Raw genomic sequence first — 17,768 nt, 5'->3', positions numbered from 1 at the left:
AATCTCCCTGTTTAAAACAATAAATAATGTCTTTTAAAAAGAATAAATGATCTCACTCTGAAATAGTAAATAATTTGTCTTTAAAACAATAAATAACAACGCATTTTTGTCTGTGTTTTTGCAGCTGATTTACTTGTGAATCTGATACGCTGAATCCAAAATTCACATTGCTTTTGTTCATTGATTTTTACACTGTTTCTTGCTCACATGTGCGCATGTGTGGAGCATTTTAGAAGAAGTTATTGGGGTAGAAGCCATGTCGAATAATTGTTTTAATTGGAAATTATTATTTTAATGACATCAAGTATTCAGGTTCGATAGTTATTGATGATTATGTCGGAAAGGGATCTGTTTAAAGTCCTAAAATCTTAAAATCTTACAAAAATTGGTACTCAGCATACACGAAGAAATATTTTTTCGTGCGGGAGGAATTGGGGCCTTGCAAAGAAAGAAACGTCATCAACGACCCTTTCGTAGACAGAGAAACACTCTTCTTACCGCTGCACATCAAGCTTGGCTTGATCAAATAATTAACCTCTGAACAAGGATGGTGATTGTTTCATTTCAACCACACTTTTCTAGGATTTACAATGAAGTTGAATGCTGGCATATTTGATGGTCCTCATATCCAGCAGCTCAGCAGAGATCCAGAGTTCGAAAACTCAATGAATGAAGTGGAATAGAAGCGTGGAATGCATTGGATCTGATAGTGAATAACTTTCTTAGAAACAATAAAGCCAGAAACTACGCAGTGACTTACATGAGGGCCCGAAAGAGATGAAGGCCAGATATCAGAATCGTAAGACGAAGTCATGATAACTGACTACTGCTGAAATCTGAACAGAGACCTCTCTGCCGCTGAGCATTCCAGGAGTACGAAGAAACGGAAGTTCTAGACCTGAAGTTTGAACTATGGTGAAGCAACATGCAATTTACGTGTACGTACCTTTATTAATGTCCACCATTCAGTTTATAGTGATTGATGTTTCTATCAGGTAATCAATATATGTTTTTTGGCAAAACACTTTTTAAAAAAAAACATATATAAGATGATACATGTTTAGAAAAATCAGCTGATAATGTCACAAAAATGTAATCTATTTTGTCAGAAGCTCTGCTTTTTTAAAATCAACTTTACACAAAAACCTGGCCTGATGGGAAAATAGATGCATTTTCTGATGAAATTACCCTAAATAAGTTATAGAAATCTAGACAGCATTCAAAAAGTAAAATTTGTTGTCCAATTCTGATGTTGCTGGTTTGAACTTTCCTAATTAATTTCTGCTTTCTTGCAATGTATAACATTTTTGCCGTCTTTTTTTTTTCTTGTAGAATGGTCGCCAACTTCCTACTGCAATACCACGTGGGACACGGTCAGTTGTTGGCCTGAGACACTCTCTAACGACACCGCTACTGTGCCATGCCCTGTCCAAATGGGGAGTGACCCTACACGTAAGTAAACCTATAATACTGATTTTTTAATGTCTAAAATATTTAAATGGATATTTAAGTTGTAATTGCTGCTAAATTCTAGTTTTTCTCTGACAAGTTTAATTTGTGTAAAACCACAATTAGAATTAGAATAATCAAACGTACACAAATCTGACATGGTTCAAGATGTACACAAAAAGGATATTGCGTTTTCTGTGCAAGCAAATGCAAACATTATGTACACACAATCATTTACTGAAAAAATATAAACACTGTACTATATTACAAACATCCAAAACTAATACTGTTTCCTAGACTTACACAAATAGAAATACTAAGTACTGGACATAAATGCAGACATTGCATGACGTATACAAATGCAAGTACGTTAATGCAAATATGAGCATTATACGCCAATGGAATTTAGCATCGGTGAGTTGAACCTTCTTTCTCGACAGGAGGAAGTGTTTAGAGAATATCAAATTCATAAGCGATCCCCAGTTTAATATATACACCTGTTTTTGTAGTTATTTAAGAGAAGTGTCGAATCCTCTCATAGTCAGTTTTTTTGTATTCCCAACTGTTCACTAGGCTCAATGCTTTTTATCTTCGGTGATATAATAAGGACCGGTGTTTCAACGTGATTATGCCATATATGGACATTGCACGTACACAAATGAAACACTGCGTACTAGATGTACAAAAATACAGATTCTGAATATTAAACATGCATCATTGTAAATATTATGCACTAGGTGTACATAAATATATAAAGGACGTTTAAATATTTAAAAATATGAATTAACTAGAAAGGAGACTCGACGTTGTCCGGGATTGAATTAAGATAAAAAATGTTCCATCCTCCATACTATTATTGTCATAGAAATCGGTCAATTCGATTGATCGATTGTTCTACTTAGGGATTACACCCGCAGTATACCGGAAGGAGGCTTCATGTTTCATCGCAGCGACGTAGTTCACAATGCTTTGTAGTCTACATTGCACTGTAGAGAATATACTGTTGATTTTATAAAATTATATGTAAACAGTGGCTTCACTTAAAAGTTTAAATGCAAAAGTAAAGTATTATGGTTCAATTGTACTCTAAACAGAAACATTAATTTAAAACGCACCCCTGTCTTATCAAAGCACCAACTGTTGATTTTATTAAATTATTTTTACATAATCACTTAAATTACAGGCTGGTCTGATTGGTTTATTGGTGTTTTATGGCATATTTAATCATTTAATGCCAAATCACTTATTGAATTGGGATAGTTTTGATTTTTAACTTTTCGTTTGCACAAATTTTTAATTACTTTAAAAACTTTTGTTGCTTTCCAAGTTTTATCAAATTTGTTTAAAGAGCTGTGTTTTTTTTAATACTCTATAATCTTAAGTAATTCATCAATTCCATTTATTGCGTAATATTTCTTTTTGATGTCTCTGTATTTCCGGTATTCCGTTAATGAATGCTTTATCGTCATTTGCTTATTTCCGGTATTCCGTTAATGAATGCTTTATCGTCATTTGCTTATTTCCGGTATTCCGTTAATGAATGCTTTATCGTCATTTGCTTATTTCCGGTATTCCGTTAATGAATGCTTTATCGTCATTTGCTTATTTCCGGTATTCCGTTAATGAATGCTTTATCGTCATTTGCTTATTTCCGGTATTCCGTTAATGAATGCTTTATCGTCATTTGCTTATTTCCGGTATTCCGTTAATGAATGCTTTATCGTAATTTGCTTATTTCCGATATTCCGTTAATGAATGCTTTATCGTCATTTGCTTATTTCCGGTATTCCGTTAATGAATGCTTTATCGTCATTTGCTTATTTCCGATGTTCCGTTAATGAATGCTTTATCGTCATTTGCTTATTTCCGGTGTTCCGTTAATGAATGCTTTATCGTCATTTGCTTATTTCCGGTGTTCCGTTAATGAATGCTTTATCGTCATTTGCTTATTTCCGGTATTCCGTGCATGAATGCTTTATCGTCATTTGCTTATTTCCGGTATTCCGTTAATGAATGCTTTATCGTCATTTGCTTATTTCCGGTATTCCGTTAATGAATGCTTTATCGTCATTTGCTTATTTCCGGTATTCCGTTAATGAATGCTTTATCGTCATTTGCTTATTTCCGGTATTCCGTTAATGAATGCTTTATCGTCATTTGCTTATTTCCGGTATTCCGTTAATGAATGCTTTATCGTCATTTGCTTATTTCCGGTATTCCGTTAATGAATGCTTTATCGTCATTTGCTTATTTCTGGTATTCCATTAATGAATTCCACATTTGCCACAGAATGTGAATTTCGGCTTTTCTCTAGCTTCAATCAAATGTGAGTGCGTCAATTTAGTTTTCCAATTCTTATTCTGTTCAAAACACTGTTTTCATTTCTGTTTCCTTATTACTGTTTTGTTTTCCCTTTTCGTGTCATTTATTTTGGGTGTATGTATCCCATTCCACTTGCAACTTAAATGCAAACGTACAAGTCAACTATCATGGTTCAATTGTGCTCTTAAAAAGGAACATCCATTTCGAAAGAAATTTGTCTCATACAAGAATTTATATACGCCGGGCCTTTCTGCTTGTACAATGATAAAACTTCTCAAATGCACTTGGGATGTTAGTTTGTATAAAAGTGTAAACTTTGGTCAAAATCAGACTTCATTTTTTAATCGACTGATTATCGATTTTTAATCTAAATTATCAGATGTATTTTGATGCAAAACACAAGCAAAAACACTCCCAGGCTCATAAAGTACATTTGTATAAATTTACAACATAAATCGGCCATACCTTTTCCGAGTACGTAGGGAACGAATTCAAACATACACACGCACAAACACACACGCACAAACACACACGCACAAACACAAAGTTCATTTGATATATTAGTAGAGATTGAGATATTTATGCTATTAAAAGTTACTTTCATTTTAATGTTCGTTACTTTTACTGATTTAGATATGCATTGTGGTAGATTACCAGTATAATCGCTTTTTGGCTGTAGTTATTATATAAGAAGATTTATGTCAAATATGTTAATTGTTTAACAATGTTTAATTGCTTTATCTGAATCATAGTGTTTCATCTATATGTGCAAAGTCTGCTGTCTTGATTTGATTTGAATTTTGAATGTCGTTTGTTAAAAAGTTACTTTCTCTCTGCTTCAAATTAAAAAAAAGGTTCAGTGTTCAATCAAGCCATAATGCATTGAGATTATGGTCGATCCTTTAACCAGTCTGATTGCAGCTCAGAGCTTAAAAAGAAATATCCATTTTTTTCCAAAATGTAGGAAATGCAAGATCTATCATTGTCTTAGAGAAGAAAATGGACGGCTATGTTGTTTACTACACAAAACTAATGACATAAAATAAACCATTTGATATTTATTTATTTATTTATTTATTTATTTATTTATTTACACTCGTAATCAAAGAATTGTAAATTCATTCTGATCTGTTTTGTTTTCGGCATACAATTCTCGTCGGGATATTTAATGGCGAAACACATCATTTTGCTAAACATATTTATGCTTAAAGTTTTTTTATGTCTTCAAATATTTATTCATGGTGTTTAGTTTGGTTGTTTTGCAGAGGAAACTTGTTTTGTTTTGTTTGTTTTTGACTTTGCAGTATATAATTAAGTGCTGTAAATGATAGAAAAACAAAAATAGTTCAGGGAGCCAATATCTTCGGGCAGTCTGATCTGGTAGAAGTTTGTAGTTGCGTTTTAATATTTGTTATTGGCATATAATTATTACAATAATAATAGAACAATACCATAAAAAGTTCGCCCGCCTATCCTTTTAGAAAACAAGTTTTATTAGACCAGTTGATTACTATAATTAAAATTCGCAAGTCAGAGTGAAAAAATAAATAAAAAGTTACAAATGAGGTACTAGTTAATTTCGTCATATCATATGAATGAAGAAAAAATGTCCAAAGATGATAACACACTTTTTGAATTCAAATTTCGCCATTTCGTCATGAGCCCTCTCAGAAAATTAGGAAATTGTTTATTATTTGCAAAATTTTTCGTTGGAATTTCGGAAAGAATAACCAAAGAATCTAATGACACATTCTATGAATTATAACTAAAGGTACCATAACTAATTAGGAGCCCCCCCCCCCCCACACACACATATATATATATATATATATATATATATATATATATATAGAGAGAGAGAGAGAGAGAGAGAGAGAGAGAGACTAAATCGGATGTAAATACAATTTGTAGATCAATATAAGTACGACACGTACATTTAAATGTTCAAAGAAATCAACGGCAAAATAATCAGGGATAGTGCACAATCGTTTCAGAGATGATATCGAGTTCATTTAAGTATAAGTTCCTATTCAGCACAAGATAGGAGAGAAGAGAGTTGAGATCAAATTAATGATCAATTTAATCTATTTTGGATCTAGATGTTTTCACTCACTCTATTGAGCTGATTATATATCCGCAGTCTTTCGGATTACTGGTTTTAATTGATATGTTTCACGCTACATTACAAAGATTAGCTATAAAATAAATTACTTAATTTTGTTCTCATCAGGTGGTTTAAACCTATTATTTATTTGTGTATACATATATATATTTTACATAGGCATCACCACTTATCAAGGCCAAGAGGCCATATGAGGGTTAAAAAGTGTACAGTAGAAATTGACAATATAGTAATCGTTAGTAATGGAAGTTCGGTAAATTTGTTAACAAGTGGAACGGCTCAAGAACTTTACGTTAGACTTGAAGACAGCCATATTGTAGTCAGCTGGAAAGCAGGAAAACGGAAGACAATTCCACAGGCGTGCAGTTCTAAGAAAGAAGCTTTTTTCATGGAATCTACGTTAAGGTTTAGGCCCAGATAAGGAGTGGGGGAAATTATTGATAGTGTTTTCAGATAGAGGAGTGTTTCTTGTGAGAGTTTGGCGAGGGGGGACCATAGACTGAAGCTCAGTCGAACACTTTCCATGAAAATAACGATACAGCAAAGACAAACTCACAACATCTCTTCTGTGAGATAGAGGTTGCAAGGAAGAGAAAAGGATATCTTCTACGAGGCTACAAAGTCTATTTTGAACTCTATCAAGACAGGACAAGTCCTTTCTAGCAGCTCCTGCCCAGATGTGGCAATAGTATTCCATTCTTGGGCGTACCTGGCTCTTATATAAATAAAGAATTGCATCAGCAGTGAGATATCTTCTGGATCGATAGAAGGATCCGACCATTTTTCCAGCGGCCTTGGCAACAGATTTGATGTACGAGTTCCATTTAAGATCAGGGGTAAAGGTCAAGCCCAGAAGCCTGTCAAAACTTGAGGCATCCTCAAGACGAGAGTCATTCATTTCAACTGATGCCATATGGGGATCAGAACGTTGATAATCTCGTCTGCATCAGACAAAGCCAAACTCTTTGCCAAGAACTTTGCAGCTAATTCTACCCTTTGCGACCAACCCCCAATATTTCCTCCTGTATCACAAAACACGCTATGTGATATACATATATCTGTAAGTGATTTTGCCAGGCTAACTAAAAACCTTGATTTCAGTAAAGCAACCGGCCCTGGCGGTATTCCAATTATAGTATTAAAAAAACTTCAACCAGAACTAGCGCCCATACTTACAAAACATCACCCTGGAAAATCTCATCAATGTGACCTGTATTTAAGAATTCGGGTGATCGCTCATCCCCCTCTCAGTACAGGCCAATAAGTCTCCTGTGCATCATGGGTAAGTTGCTAGAATCTGTTAAATGCAGAAGTAATCGACTATCTCAGCCCAAATAACCTTCTTAGTGAAATACAATATGGTTTCCGTTCTGCTAGATCTACAGAAGATGTGCTTACAGTTATATCTCATAGGATTAGCGAATCTCTCGACAGAAGCAACCTTTCTAGGGCAATTGCTCTTGACATATCTAAGGGCTTTGATAGGGTATGGCATAAAGGTTTACTTCACAAGATCTCTAGCTATGGTATAGCTGGAAATGTCTTCTTAATTATTAAATCATTTCTTTCTGACAGGTTCATAAGAGTAGTAGTTAATGGGCAAAAATCAGAAGCTCACAGTATATGTATATATATTATGCTTCTTAAAAAAGCACAAAACCTGTCAATTAGTAAATTCTACTTGTTTTCGTTGTTTTAATGAAAAATACTTTATACCAAAATTTAAGGATAGAGATAAACTCTTAAATATAAATCAAGAAAGATTTATTAATTGTAGATATAATAAATCACACCTGCTTAGTCACTTACCTACTTTCCCCTCTTAAAGTTCTTATCAGGCAGACTTATTAGAGTACCTATACTTATATCCTACAGCAATACTCCTTTTTACTTAAATATTCACAAAATATATTTACTTTATTCATAAGTGCACCATCATCATCATTACCGCTTCTGTACATGATTCCGTATAACTATACTCATTACGCACAAAAATTTATTTTACATACTTCAAATAATTATCTGTGTCCGCCTATGATGTCTACTTTATATATTAGTATTTTGCATATCCATGTATATTATGTATGCTTCAGTTTTTAACGATGTCTATTTTCCAATGATATTTACTTTTAATATCAATACTTTACAAAATTCAGCTTATATACGCGTGTGTATTGTGCATGCCTTTACATTCTTATGTTCTGACGCGACAATTTTGAAGATGGGCAAACAATATAAGCTAAGTTAATTTAACAAATCCTAATATTACCAAAATGGCAACTGCTTTTTTTTTTCTTAATTTTGACTAATGTATAGTAGAAAGAAAGGTGGTCCTAGCTCTTCTATATTCTTGCATAGGCATAACTATATGCGCATATATTGTCTTTAACTCTTTGCTTCCATGCGAGTCGTTTCTTCTATTACTTTATTTTTTATTTATTTATTCACTTTGTTTATTTATTTCTCTTTTTGCTTTTACCAACTGTGTATACCTTCTCTTTAAATGTATTTATTTAATGCATTTTAATTACATATGCGTAAAAATGGTCTCTAACACTTAGTCCCACGCGAGCCGTTTTTATGGTCAGAAGAACTCTACTCGATAACGAATAGCCTATGCAAGAATATAGAAGAGCTAGGACCACCTTTCTTTCTACTATAGAAGACAGAAGAACTTTATTTAAGTAGTATACTTAATATATGCAATCACCGTACGCTTGCTTGTATTTAAGTGTCCTCCATGATACCCATACCATACCAAACCACTGCACGTGGCTCATAATTTGACTGGCACTATATTTGTAACTGCAATATACATAATCCCAGCTGTGATACTAGGGCTAATTTTCTGAATAGATGCAACACTCTGCGCCTGACCTTAATGACTACAATTCCAAATCCCAACGAACTAGCTGTCCCTATAACTGGGAGGGAAAAACCTAATAGCTAGCTACGAAATCTTATACATTTTACCTCCAAGACGATTGCGTTTGTCTTACCTGCATGCATAAAAAAAAATTTCCTCCCTTCTTCAAACTAAACCTTACCTGTAACTCAAAAATCCTAATGGAAATCCATCTGTAAATAAATACCCCCTCTTCTCTTGAACGCTAACAATCTACTCCTTCCAACCTATCCGCCACTAAACTCCCACATTGCTCCGCATCTGTAGTGGAATCGCTAACTTCCAGCCCCTAATCCCTCACATGCAAACTGTTTTAATAGCCATCACTAAACATCTATACATTTCTACCTCTAAGGTATGCATTACAGCTCATTCCTATCCAGTAAGGGACTTAACAGCCTATGCACACAAAGGCAGGTACTTAACAGCCAAAGTACCCAGAAACAAAGCGATATGCACTACACAACTGTCTCCTCGAGTTTTGAAACGATTAATTACGTTATTGAAACGACACTCCTTGTTATGCAAAACGCCCCAGACTCTTACTAAAAAATACCTACAACTTCAACTCTATTCGCACCTACTGAAAACCTGCCCATATATCTATTCACCTAATTACGCATGACTCAAAACTTGCTGTCTTATCCATGCTTTATTGCACTTACATCTTAACCCTCCTATCATCTAAAATAGCTCGGGCACAACTCGTAGCTCAATTCTTAATACCTACTCATACTGTAACAGTATACTAGACCTAAGCTAACATTAATAAAATAAAAAAGGGTAAGACTAAAATCACATTATCTCCTCCCTAACAAGCCCTCTTACAAACATAGGCGCTTACACTGCATGAACTTCACCCACCCCCTTTATCCATTAACAAGTAAATAGCATGTCCCTAAATCACTTTGAGGAGTGTAACTAATCAGTAGAGATATAATCCCCCACAAACTAACCCAGTAACACTAACAACGCGGGGTCGCAGAAATACCTGGATTAGAACCTAGGCGCGGAGAAAACCCTCTCAGGGCTGACGGACCCAGTAGGTCTTCCCAGATCATCCGTCTAGGAGAAGGAAAACTCTGAAACTAAACCAAAGGGGAGAGAGGCCTCTTCAGTCTTGGATGACAACCTTCCTAGAGCTGGTGACTCAAACAAATTCACCGGTTTGCAAACCTAAATTGCTTAAGGAGTAGATAGGCTCTGTCTATCGCCCGGCTTCCATACTCCTTCTTTGCCTATTAGTCAAGCACAGAGACACTATCTCAGTGATTCGACAGAAACACCCAGCGGTAGATCTTGTTTCCTGGCTAGGGCAATGAACGCCGTTCTTCCCCATTCCCAGCATGCCCCACCCCTAAAACTGAACATTTGGGAGTGCTTGAGTATAAGATATGCCTGAGTGATTAGATTGGGTTGACCTTCTTCTAAAGGGTTGAGGGTACCGGATTGACAGTTCCTGGCTGCTGTTCCCGACTGGTAGTACAGGAACCCTAACTCTTTGGTAGCGCTTAGAGCGGCTGCTCCATCAACAGTTGAATAATATCGGGTTGTTATCAGTGCCATGACGCGCATGGAAAGGGACCCTGCACTCATCCCCGGTGGGCTTTCCTGAGGCCACAATCCTAATTGGAGAAAAGTCAGCTGATGGTCTACTTTTGATGCATGTCTGAAGCTCCGCATAACCTCTTGTTTAGCTCCCCCTTACCGAAACTCTTAAAAAAAAATATGACGACAGTACAATCTAAAAATAAGCTTAAACCAGGATTAGGGACAAACAAATTCAACTTGCCTCCTCCCTTGAGGCTCTCATTCACAAATATCCGTGGGCTTAGAACTAACTAAGCTAGTGTTGAAGCATTTCTCTTAACAAATACCCCGGATATCTTAGCACTAAGTGAGACTAACCTACACTCCTCCATTCCCTCTAACCACTTTAACATGCCTGGATATCTTCCACTCTGCCGTAAGGACTCTGACAGACATATGCACGGACTTGGAGTTTACATTCGTAATACCCTTCCCTTGACTAGAGAAACAAACCTAGAAACAGATGATCAAGCCTTTATGTGCTTTAGACTAAACGTGCAACACAGTATTAGCTACTATTATTTTCTCTACCGCTCTCCCTCGACTCAGGACTGCTCCATAATAAACAAAGTATCTGACAGCATAGACACGGCACTGTCCCTCGACACTAGCGCACAAATACATGTGTTTGGTGACTTTAATGTCCACCACAAAAACTGGCTTGGATTCTCTACTCACACAGATGCAGCGGGCAGCACAACCCATAGCTTCGCTATATCTCACTCCCTATCACAAATTGTTACGTTTCCAACCCGTTTCCCTGACCAGGAAGAACAACACGCATCACTTCTAGATCTGTTTTTGACCACAGTTCCCGATGACTGCATAACGAAGGCCCACAGCCCACTCGGGAACGCTGATCATGCAGTGATAATGGTTGAAATCGCCCTAAACTCTAGACCCAAAACTGAAGAGCCAGTGCTCAAAACAACGAGATATTATAATAAGGCTGACTGGGAAGCCATCAGGGAACTAATTAGAGATGCTCCATGGAAAAATATTTTCTCTCTCCCTGCTGAACAATGTGCAAACGAGACCACTGACTGGTTCAAAACTGCAATCGAAGCGCATGTTCCCATGCGGAAATTTTATAGTAAGCCCCACTCTCCCCAATGGTTTACGTCGACTTGTGCAATTGCCATTACTCAAAAGAAGCATGCATACCGTAGGTTTAACCGACATAAGTCCAGTTCAAACAGACTGAAGTATATAGAAGCTAGAAATAACGTTAAGAAAGAAATAGCGACAGCTAAGAGAGAATTTACGGAAACCACTAAAAAGCGCATCGAAGCACAAAAACTAGGAACTCGAGACTTCTGGAAAATCTACAACAGTGTAGTAAATAATGGGCAATCAACAATTCCCCCACTAACCAACAATCACGAGGTTGTCTCCTCAGCAACCGACAAGGCTAACATGCTTGCTAGTCGGTTTGCCTCAAACTCCACACTGGACCCTCTAAACCACCCCCTACCTGACTTTCCTATGCGGACAGACGCCACACTAGACGATCTGAAAACCACCTCTGCCCAGGTGCATGCTATCATAAAAAACCATGACACCTCAAAAGCATGTGGACCCGATCTTATCCCAGCTGTGCTATTAAAAAAGTGCTCAGCCGAAGTAGCTCCAGTTCTCTCCAAACTCTACAACAAATGTCTTAATGAAGCTTGCTTTCCGGGCTGTTGGAAAACTGCTTCTGTTGTACCAGTATTCAAGAATTCTGGCGAAAGGACAGACCCATCAAATTATCGCCCCATTAGCCTCCTCCCACTTTTTGCCAAAATATTTGAGACCATAATTAACCATGCTCTAGTCCATCATCTTACAGATGCTAAACTACTGACTGACAAACAATATGGATTTAGACAAGCCCGTTCCACAGCAGACATCCTCACTGTGATCTCTGAACGTATATACCATTCACTGGACAAAGCGGGGGAAGGCAGAGCGGTAGCTCTAGATATATCTAAGGCTTTTGACAGGGTATGGCATGAGGGTCTCCTCAGTAAAATCAGATCATACGGTATCACTGGTAGAATACTTAACATAATTAAATCCTTCTTAGATAAGAGAAAAATCCAGGTAGTCCTCGACGGTCGCACATCTAAACAATATGATATAAATGCGGGAGTGCCCCAGGGTTCTATCCTTGGACCTCTATTGTTCCTGATATTCATAAATGACCTCCCCGACAACATTGCCTCTGAGATGGGTATATATGCTGATGACACTACACTCTATGGCAGACACGACAGGAAGACGAATGAACACATTTCTAAAGAAATGGCAGAAACACTAGAGGAAGACCTCCAATCTGTAGTGGAATGGGGACAAAAGTGGTTGGTCACGTTGAATGCTGCCAAGACTAAACTAGTTTCATTCAATAATTACAAGAAACCCTCTCTACCACCCATAGCAATGGCCAACGACTCTTTATCTGAGAGTCCATTTTTCAAACTCCTTGGCCTAACGTTCACAGGAAACATGAGTTGGAACAATTACATTGAAGGCATTGCCAGGGCCGCTGCAAGAAAGGTAGGCTCTCTCTACCGTGCTAGAAAACTACTAACACCCGAAAGTATCCTGTACCTCTATAAGGCCACCATTCGCCCATGTATGGAGTATTGCTGCCACATCTGGGCTGGTGCATCTGCTACTAGTCTCTCGCTCCTTGACAAGGTTCAAAAGAGAGTCGCAAACCTGATAGGCCCTGAACTGGCATCTAAGCTTCAGCCTCTGTCCCATCGACGAAATGTTGCATCCCTCTGCCTTTTCTACAAGTATTTTAGTGGTGAATGCTCTGACGAACTGCAATCACTTGTGCCCCCACGACGCGAGCACCCTCGACAATCCCGACAGGCTACTAGATCCCACCCCCACACTGTAGAGATCCCTAGATGTAAAAGATCTTTTTACTCCAATAGCTTCTTCCCCAGAACCGCAAGACTCTGGAATTCCATTCCAGGTCCCTGCTTCCCCAACAGTACTGACGTGCAGAAGTTCAAGTGTAACGTGAACCGACACCTTGCTGCCCAAATCCCTACATAGTACCCTAGTAGTTGTTTCCCCTGATAGTAGCCCCCTACACCAAAGTGGCAATTTGCCTTGTTTGGGGTGAAAATGTAATAAAAAAAAAAAAAAAAACATCACATCGTAAATGTAAGAAAAAATATCTTAAACTTTAACTTAAATTATAACTTTTTGTTTTAATTGAAATTAATAGGATGTTTCTATCGAATTAAAGTATAAATTCTAAATTCCAAATTCCAATTTTTCTCAAGTTTCAACTTCTAACAATTACCAGGTAAATTATAAAGTTTAATAATAAATAATAAATAATATGCACGAAGTTTAAATATAATTTTTTAATATTTTACTAAATTTACTTCAAGTAACTGAAAATTTAAAAACACACACACACACACACACACACACACACATATATATATATATATATATATATATATATATATATATATATATATATATATATACACATTTATATCGGATCTTCCTCTGCGTTTCATGTTTAAAAAGGATGTGCCCTCTATAGTATCAGACCTGACAGAATGGTTAATTGTAGGTATAGACAATTTCATACCCTCGAAAAAGTTCCAGAAAAAAACCTAACAGCCAGCCATGGTTTTCTCCAGAATGTGCTGCTGCTATTGCGCACAGAAATCACTTTTTCCACTGCTTCCAACGTAATAGATGTATGGAAACTAAAGCCGCTTTCAGGACTGCCAGCAACCATTGTAAGAAAGTAATAAAGAACACAAGAGAGTTGTATGCTCAGTCCGTCAAGTCCAAAGTAGCTGAGCAGCGGCTTCGTTTCCACCAGTTTTGGCAAATTACAAACAGAATCCTGAACAGAAGCGTGTGCTCTATCCCAACTATCATCAATGGACCTGAGGTAATCTCGTCAGCATCAGACAAAGCCAAACTCTTTGCCAATAACTTTGCAGCCAATTCTACCCTTTGCAACCAAGGCCGCCAACCCCCAATATTTCCTCCTGTATCAGAAAACACACTATGTGATATACAAATATCTGTATGTGATGTTGCCAAGCTAATCAGAAACCTTGATTCCAGTAAAGCAACCGGCCCTGACGGTATTCCCATTATAGTACTCAAAAAACTTCAACCAGAACTAGCACCCATACTTACAAAACTGTTTAAACGTTGTCTTAAGGAAAATTCCTTTCCATCACACTGGAAAATCTCATCAGTATGCCCTGTATTTAAGAATTCAGGTGATCGTTCATCCCCCTCTCAGTACAGGCCAATAAGTCTCCTGTGCGTCATGAGTAAGTTGCTGGAATATGTGTTAAATACAGAAGTAATCAACCATCTCAGCAAAAATAACCTTCTTAGTGACACACAATATGGTTTCCGTTCTGCTAGATCTACAGCAGATGTGCTTACAGGTATATCTCATAGGATTAGCGAATCTCTCGACAGAAGCAACCTTTCTAGAGCAATTGCTCTTGACATATCAAAGGCCTTTGAAAGGGTATAGCATAAAGGTTTCCTTCACAAGATCTCCAGCTATGGTATAGCTGGAAATGTTTTCTCAATTATTAAATCATTTCTCTCTGATAGGTTCAAAAGAGTAGTAGTTGATGGGCAAAAATCAGAAGCTCACAGTATAAATGCTGGAGTCCCTCAGGGGTCCATCCTGGGCCCAACTCTTTTCCTGATCTACATTAATGATCTTCCAAATCACATCCTTACATCATTCGTAGACATTTTTGCTGACGACACTACCATCTATGGTAGCACATCTAAGACAGTAAACGACCAAGTTCTCTCCGATTCTCTCTCCTCTGATCTTGATCACGTTGTACAATGGGGAAAGGAGTGGCTGGTTACTTTTAATGCATCTAAAACCAAGCTTCTATCTTTACATCATCAACGTTCTGATCCCCATCTGGCATCAATTAAAATGAATGGCTCTCGTCTTGAGGAGGCCTCAAGTTTTGACAGGCTTCTGGGCTTGACTTTTACTCCTGATCTTAAATGGAATACGTACATCAAATCTGTTGCCAAGGCCGCTGGAAAAATGGTCGGATCCTTCTATCGATCCGGTAGATATCTCACTGCTGATGCAATTCTCTATCTATATAAGAGCCAGATACGTCCAAGGATGGAATACTATTGCCACATCTGGGCAGGAGCTGCTAGAAAGGACTTGTTCTTCCTTGATAGGGTTCAAAATAGACTTCGTGGCCTGGTGGGAGATGTCCTTTTCTCTTCGCTGCAACCTCTATCTCACAGAAGAGATGTTGCGAGTTTGTCTCTGCTTTATCGTTATGACTGAGCTTCAATCTATGGTCCCCCCTCGCCAAATTTTCACAAGAAACACTAGACTAGCTGAAAACATTATCAATAATTTCCCCCACTCTTTATCTGTGCCTAAACCTAAACATAGATTCCATGATCAAAGGTTCTTTCTTCGAACTGCACGCCTGTGGAATTGTCTTCCGTTTTCCTGCGTTCCAGCTGTCTATAATATGGTTGTCTTCAAGTTCAACGTGAACAAGTTTCTGATGAGCCGTTCCACTTGTTAACAAATTTACCGAACTTCCATTACTATTGATTACTATATTGTCCTTTTGACTACTCTACACTCTTTAACCCTTATCCTTGAGTGGCCGATCGGCCTTGATAAGTGATGAAGCCTATGTAAAAATATATATATATAACTACTTAATTTACTCACATAAAATTAATATACGAAAGTATAGATTTATTCGTAAACTTTAAGTATTTACTTCAAAAGTGCTCAATACGTAGGTAGAACTAGTTAGTGAGTTATAAAATGTATATAGCGATTAAGCTACACTGAATATTGCGCGTTTCATCCACTCTAGGATTCTTCAGGCTTATGCGCGGAATATTCAGTGTAGCTTAATCGCCATATACATTTTATAACTTATATATATATATATATATATATATATATATATATATATATACCTTTAAATCAATTATCGTTATTATAATTTTTATAAATTTATTTTAGTTTATTTACTTTTAACTTTTTTTCATTTTTTACTTCTTTACATTTTTTATTTTATTTATTTTTACTCTCATTACCATTATAAATTAGTTTTGTTGTTATTGTTAGCTTTACACTCATAATCAATCTAATTATTACCAATTATTGTCAGTATTTTCTTGCTTACAATTTTATTTTATTAATTATTTCTCATTACCTTTTTAATTCATTATTTTTATCACTATTATCATTAATTATTAGATTTTAGCATTGATTATTTTAATTAATTAAATACATTTCGAGATTATTACAATTAATTATACAACTTTTCATATTTCTTATGTAAAAGAGTTTTTAAAAATGAGAGAGAAGGAGAGAAAGGAATTCACCAGAAATAATGATATTGACATGTTTAATTAATTCTAATTAAACATGTCAATATCATTATTTCGGGTGAATTTTTTCTTTTTTCAATTTTTCTTTTTTCAATTTTTCTTTTATCGTTTTTTTTTCTTTTTTCAAATTTTTTTCTTTCCTTGCTTGTCTTATAATCATAGTAAAAGTAGAAGGGTTGCGGGGATATGCGAGATAGCAACGTAATTTGTTCATTTTTTTACCATGACAATTTTTGAATAAATTCGAATTCATTTTCATAACCAAGTAATTGAGATTAATTTTATCGCCACTTTTTAACATTAACACTCCAAAATTGTTAACCTGACCTACTTTTGCAGATTGACACAGTATAAGTTGCTTCTGTAGTTGGACACAATAAGTTGCTTCTGTAGTTGGACACAATAAGTTGCTTCTGTAGTTGGACACAATAAGTTGCTTCTGTAGTTGGACACATACATATATCTTCCTTGATAGGATTATATTTTTTTTATTTTTTTATTACACTAGCAATTCAGCCCGGCACTGTTTGGTCCCTATCTACTCTTCATAACTTGCTCCACGTGTGAATATACTTTATGTAAGATTTCAAAATTTCAGTTAAAATAGATTGTTTTATTCAGCATAGTCTAAAACCTATAAAAGTCGTCAGTTTAAAGGAAATAGTGTAATTGGTCGTAAGGTAAAAAAAAGTGCCTAAAACAAGTTAATATCTGAGCAGTGTGTAATATGATTTCTGAAACGAGACCAAACCAAAAATCAACTATAGTAAAAAAAACAGCCAATATATAACAAATAAGTATATTTCCTAGGAATTTAATAAAGAGGAAATTTGTACTTTAGCGGCACAAATTATTTGACAGATAAAGTAAGTAAAAAAAACTGGCGTAAATGTAGTCTAATTGTTATATTCCTAAATACTTAGGAAATAAAGACAAACGTGAGTTACACCGAGTGGTATGTGTAATGGGGTTTATTTATAA

General features: G+C 36.3%; 1 protein-coding gene across 1 annotated transcript in view; it reads left to right on the top strand.

Annotated features, from left to right (window-relative positions):
• LOC145263160 (corticotropin-releasing factor receptor 2-like) overlaps positions 1-17,768 on the top strand; it is an 878,460-nt gene that overhangs the window by 384,266 nt on the left and 476,426 nt on the right. The window contains exon 2 of the mRNA XM_080120166.1: positions 1,333-1,452. Coding sequence (XP_079976292.1) covers positions 1,333-1,452 — 120 coding nt within the window. The remainder of the gene's footprint in view (positions 1-1,332; positions 1,453-17,768) is intronic.

This window comes from Euprymna scolopes, chromosome 38 (genome assembly GCF_053919585.1).
Source record: "Euprymna scolopes isolate OS-2025 chromosome 38, ASM5391958v1, whole genome shotgun sequence".
Lineage (NCBI taxonomy): Eukaryota > Metazoa > Mollusca > Cephalopoda > Sepiida > Sepiolidae > Euprymna > Euprymna scolopes.
The sequence above is the reverse complement of the archived record's forward strand: the minus strand, read 5'-3'. Positions and strand labels throughout refer to the sequence as shown.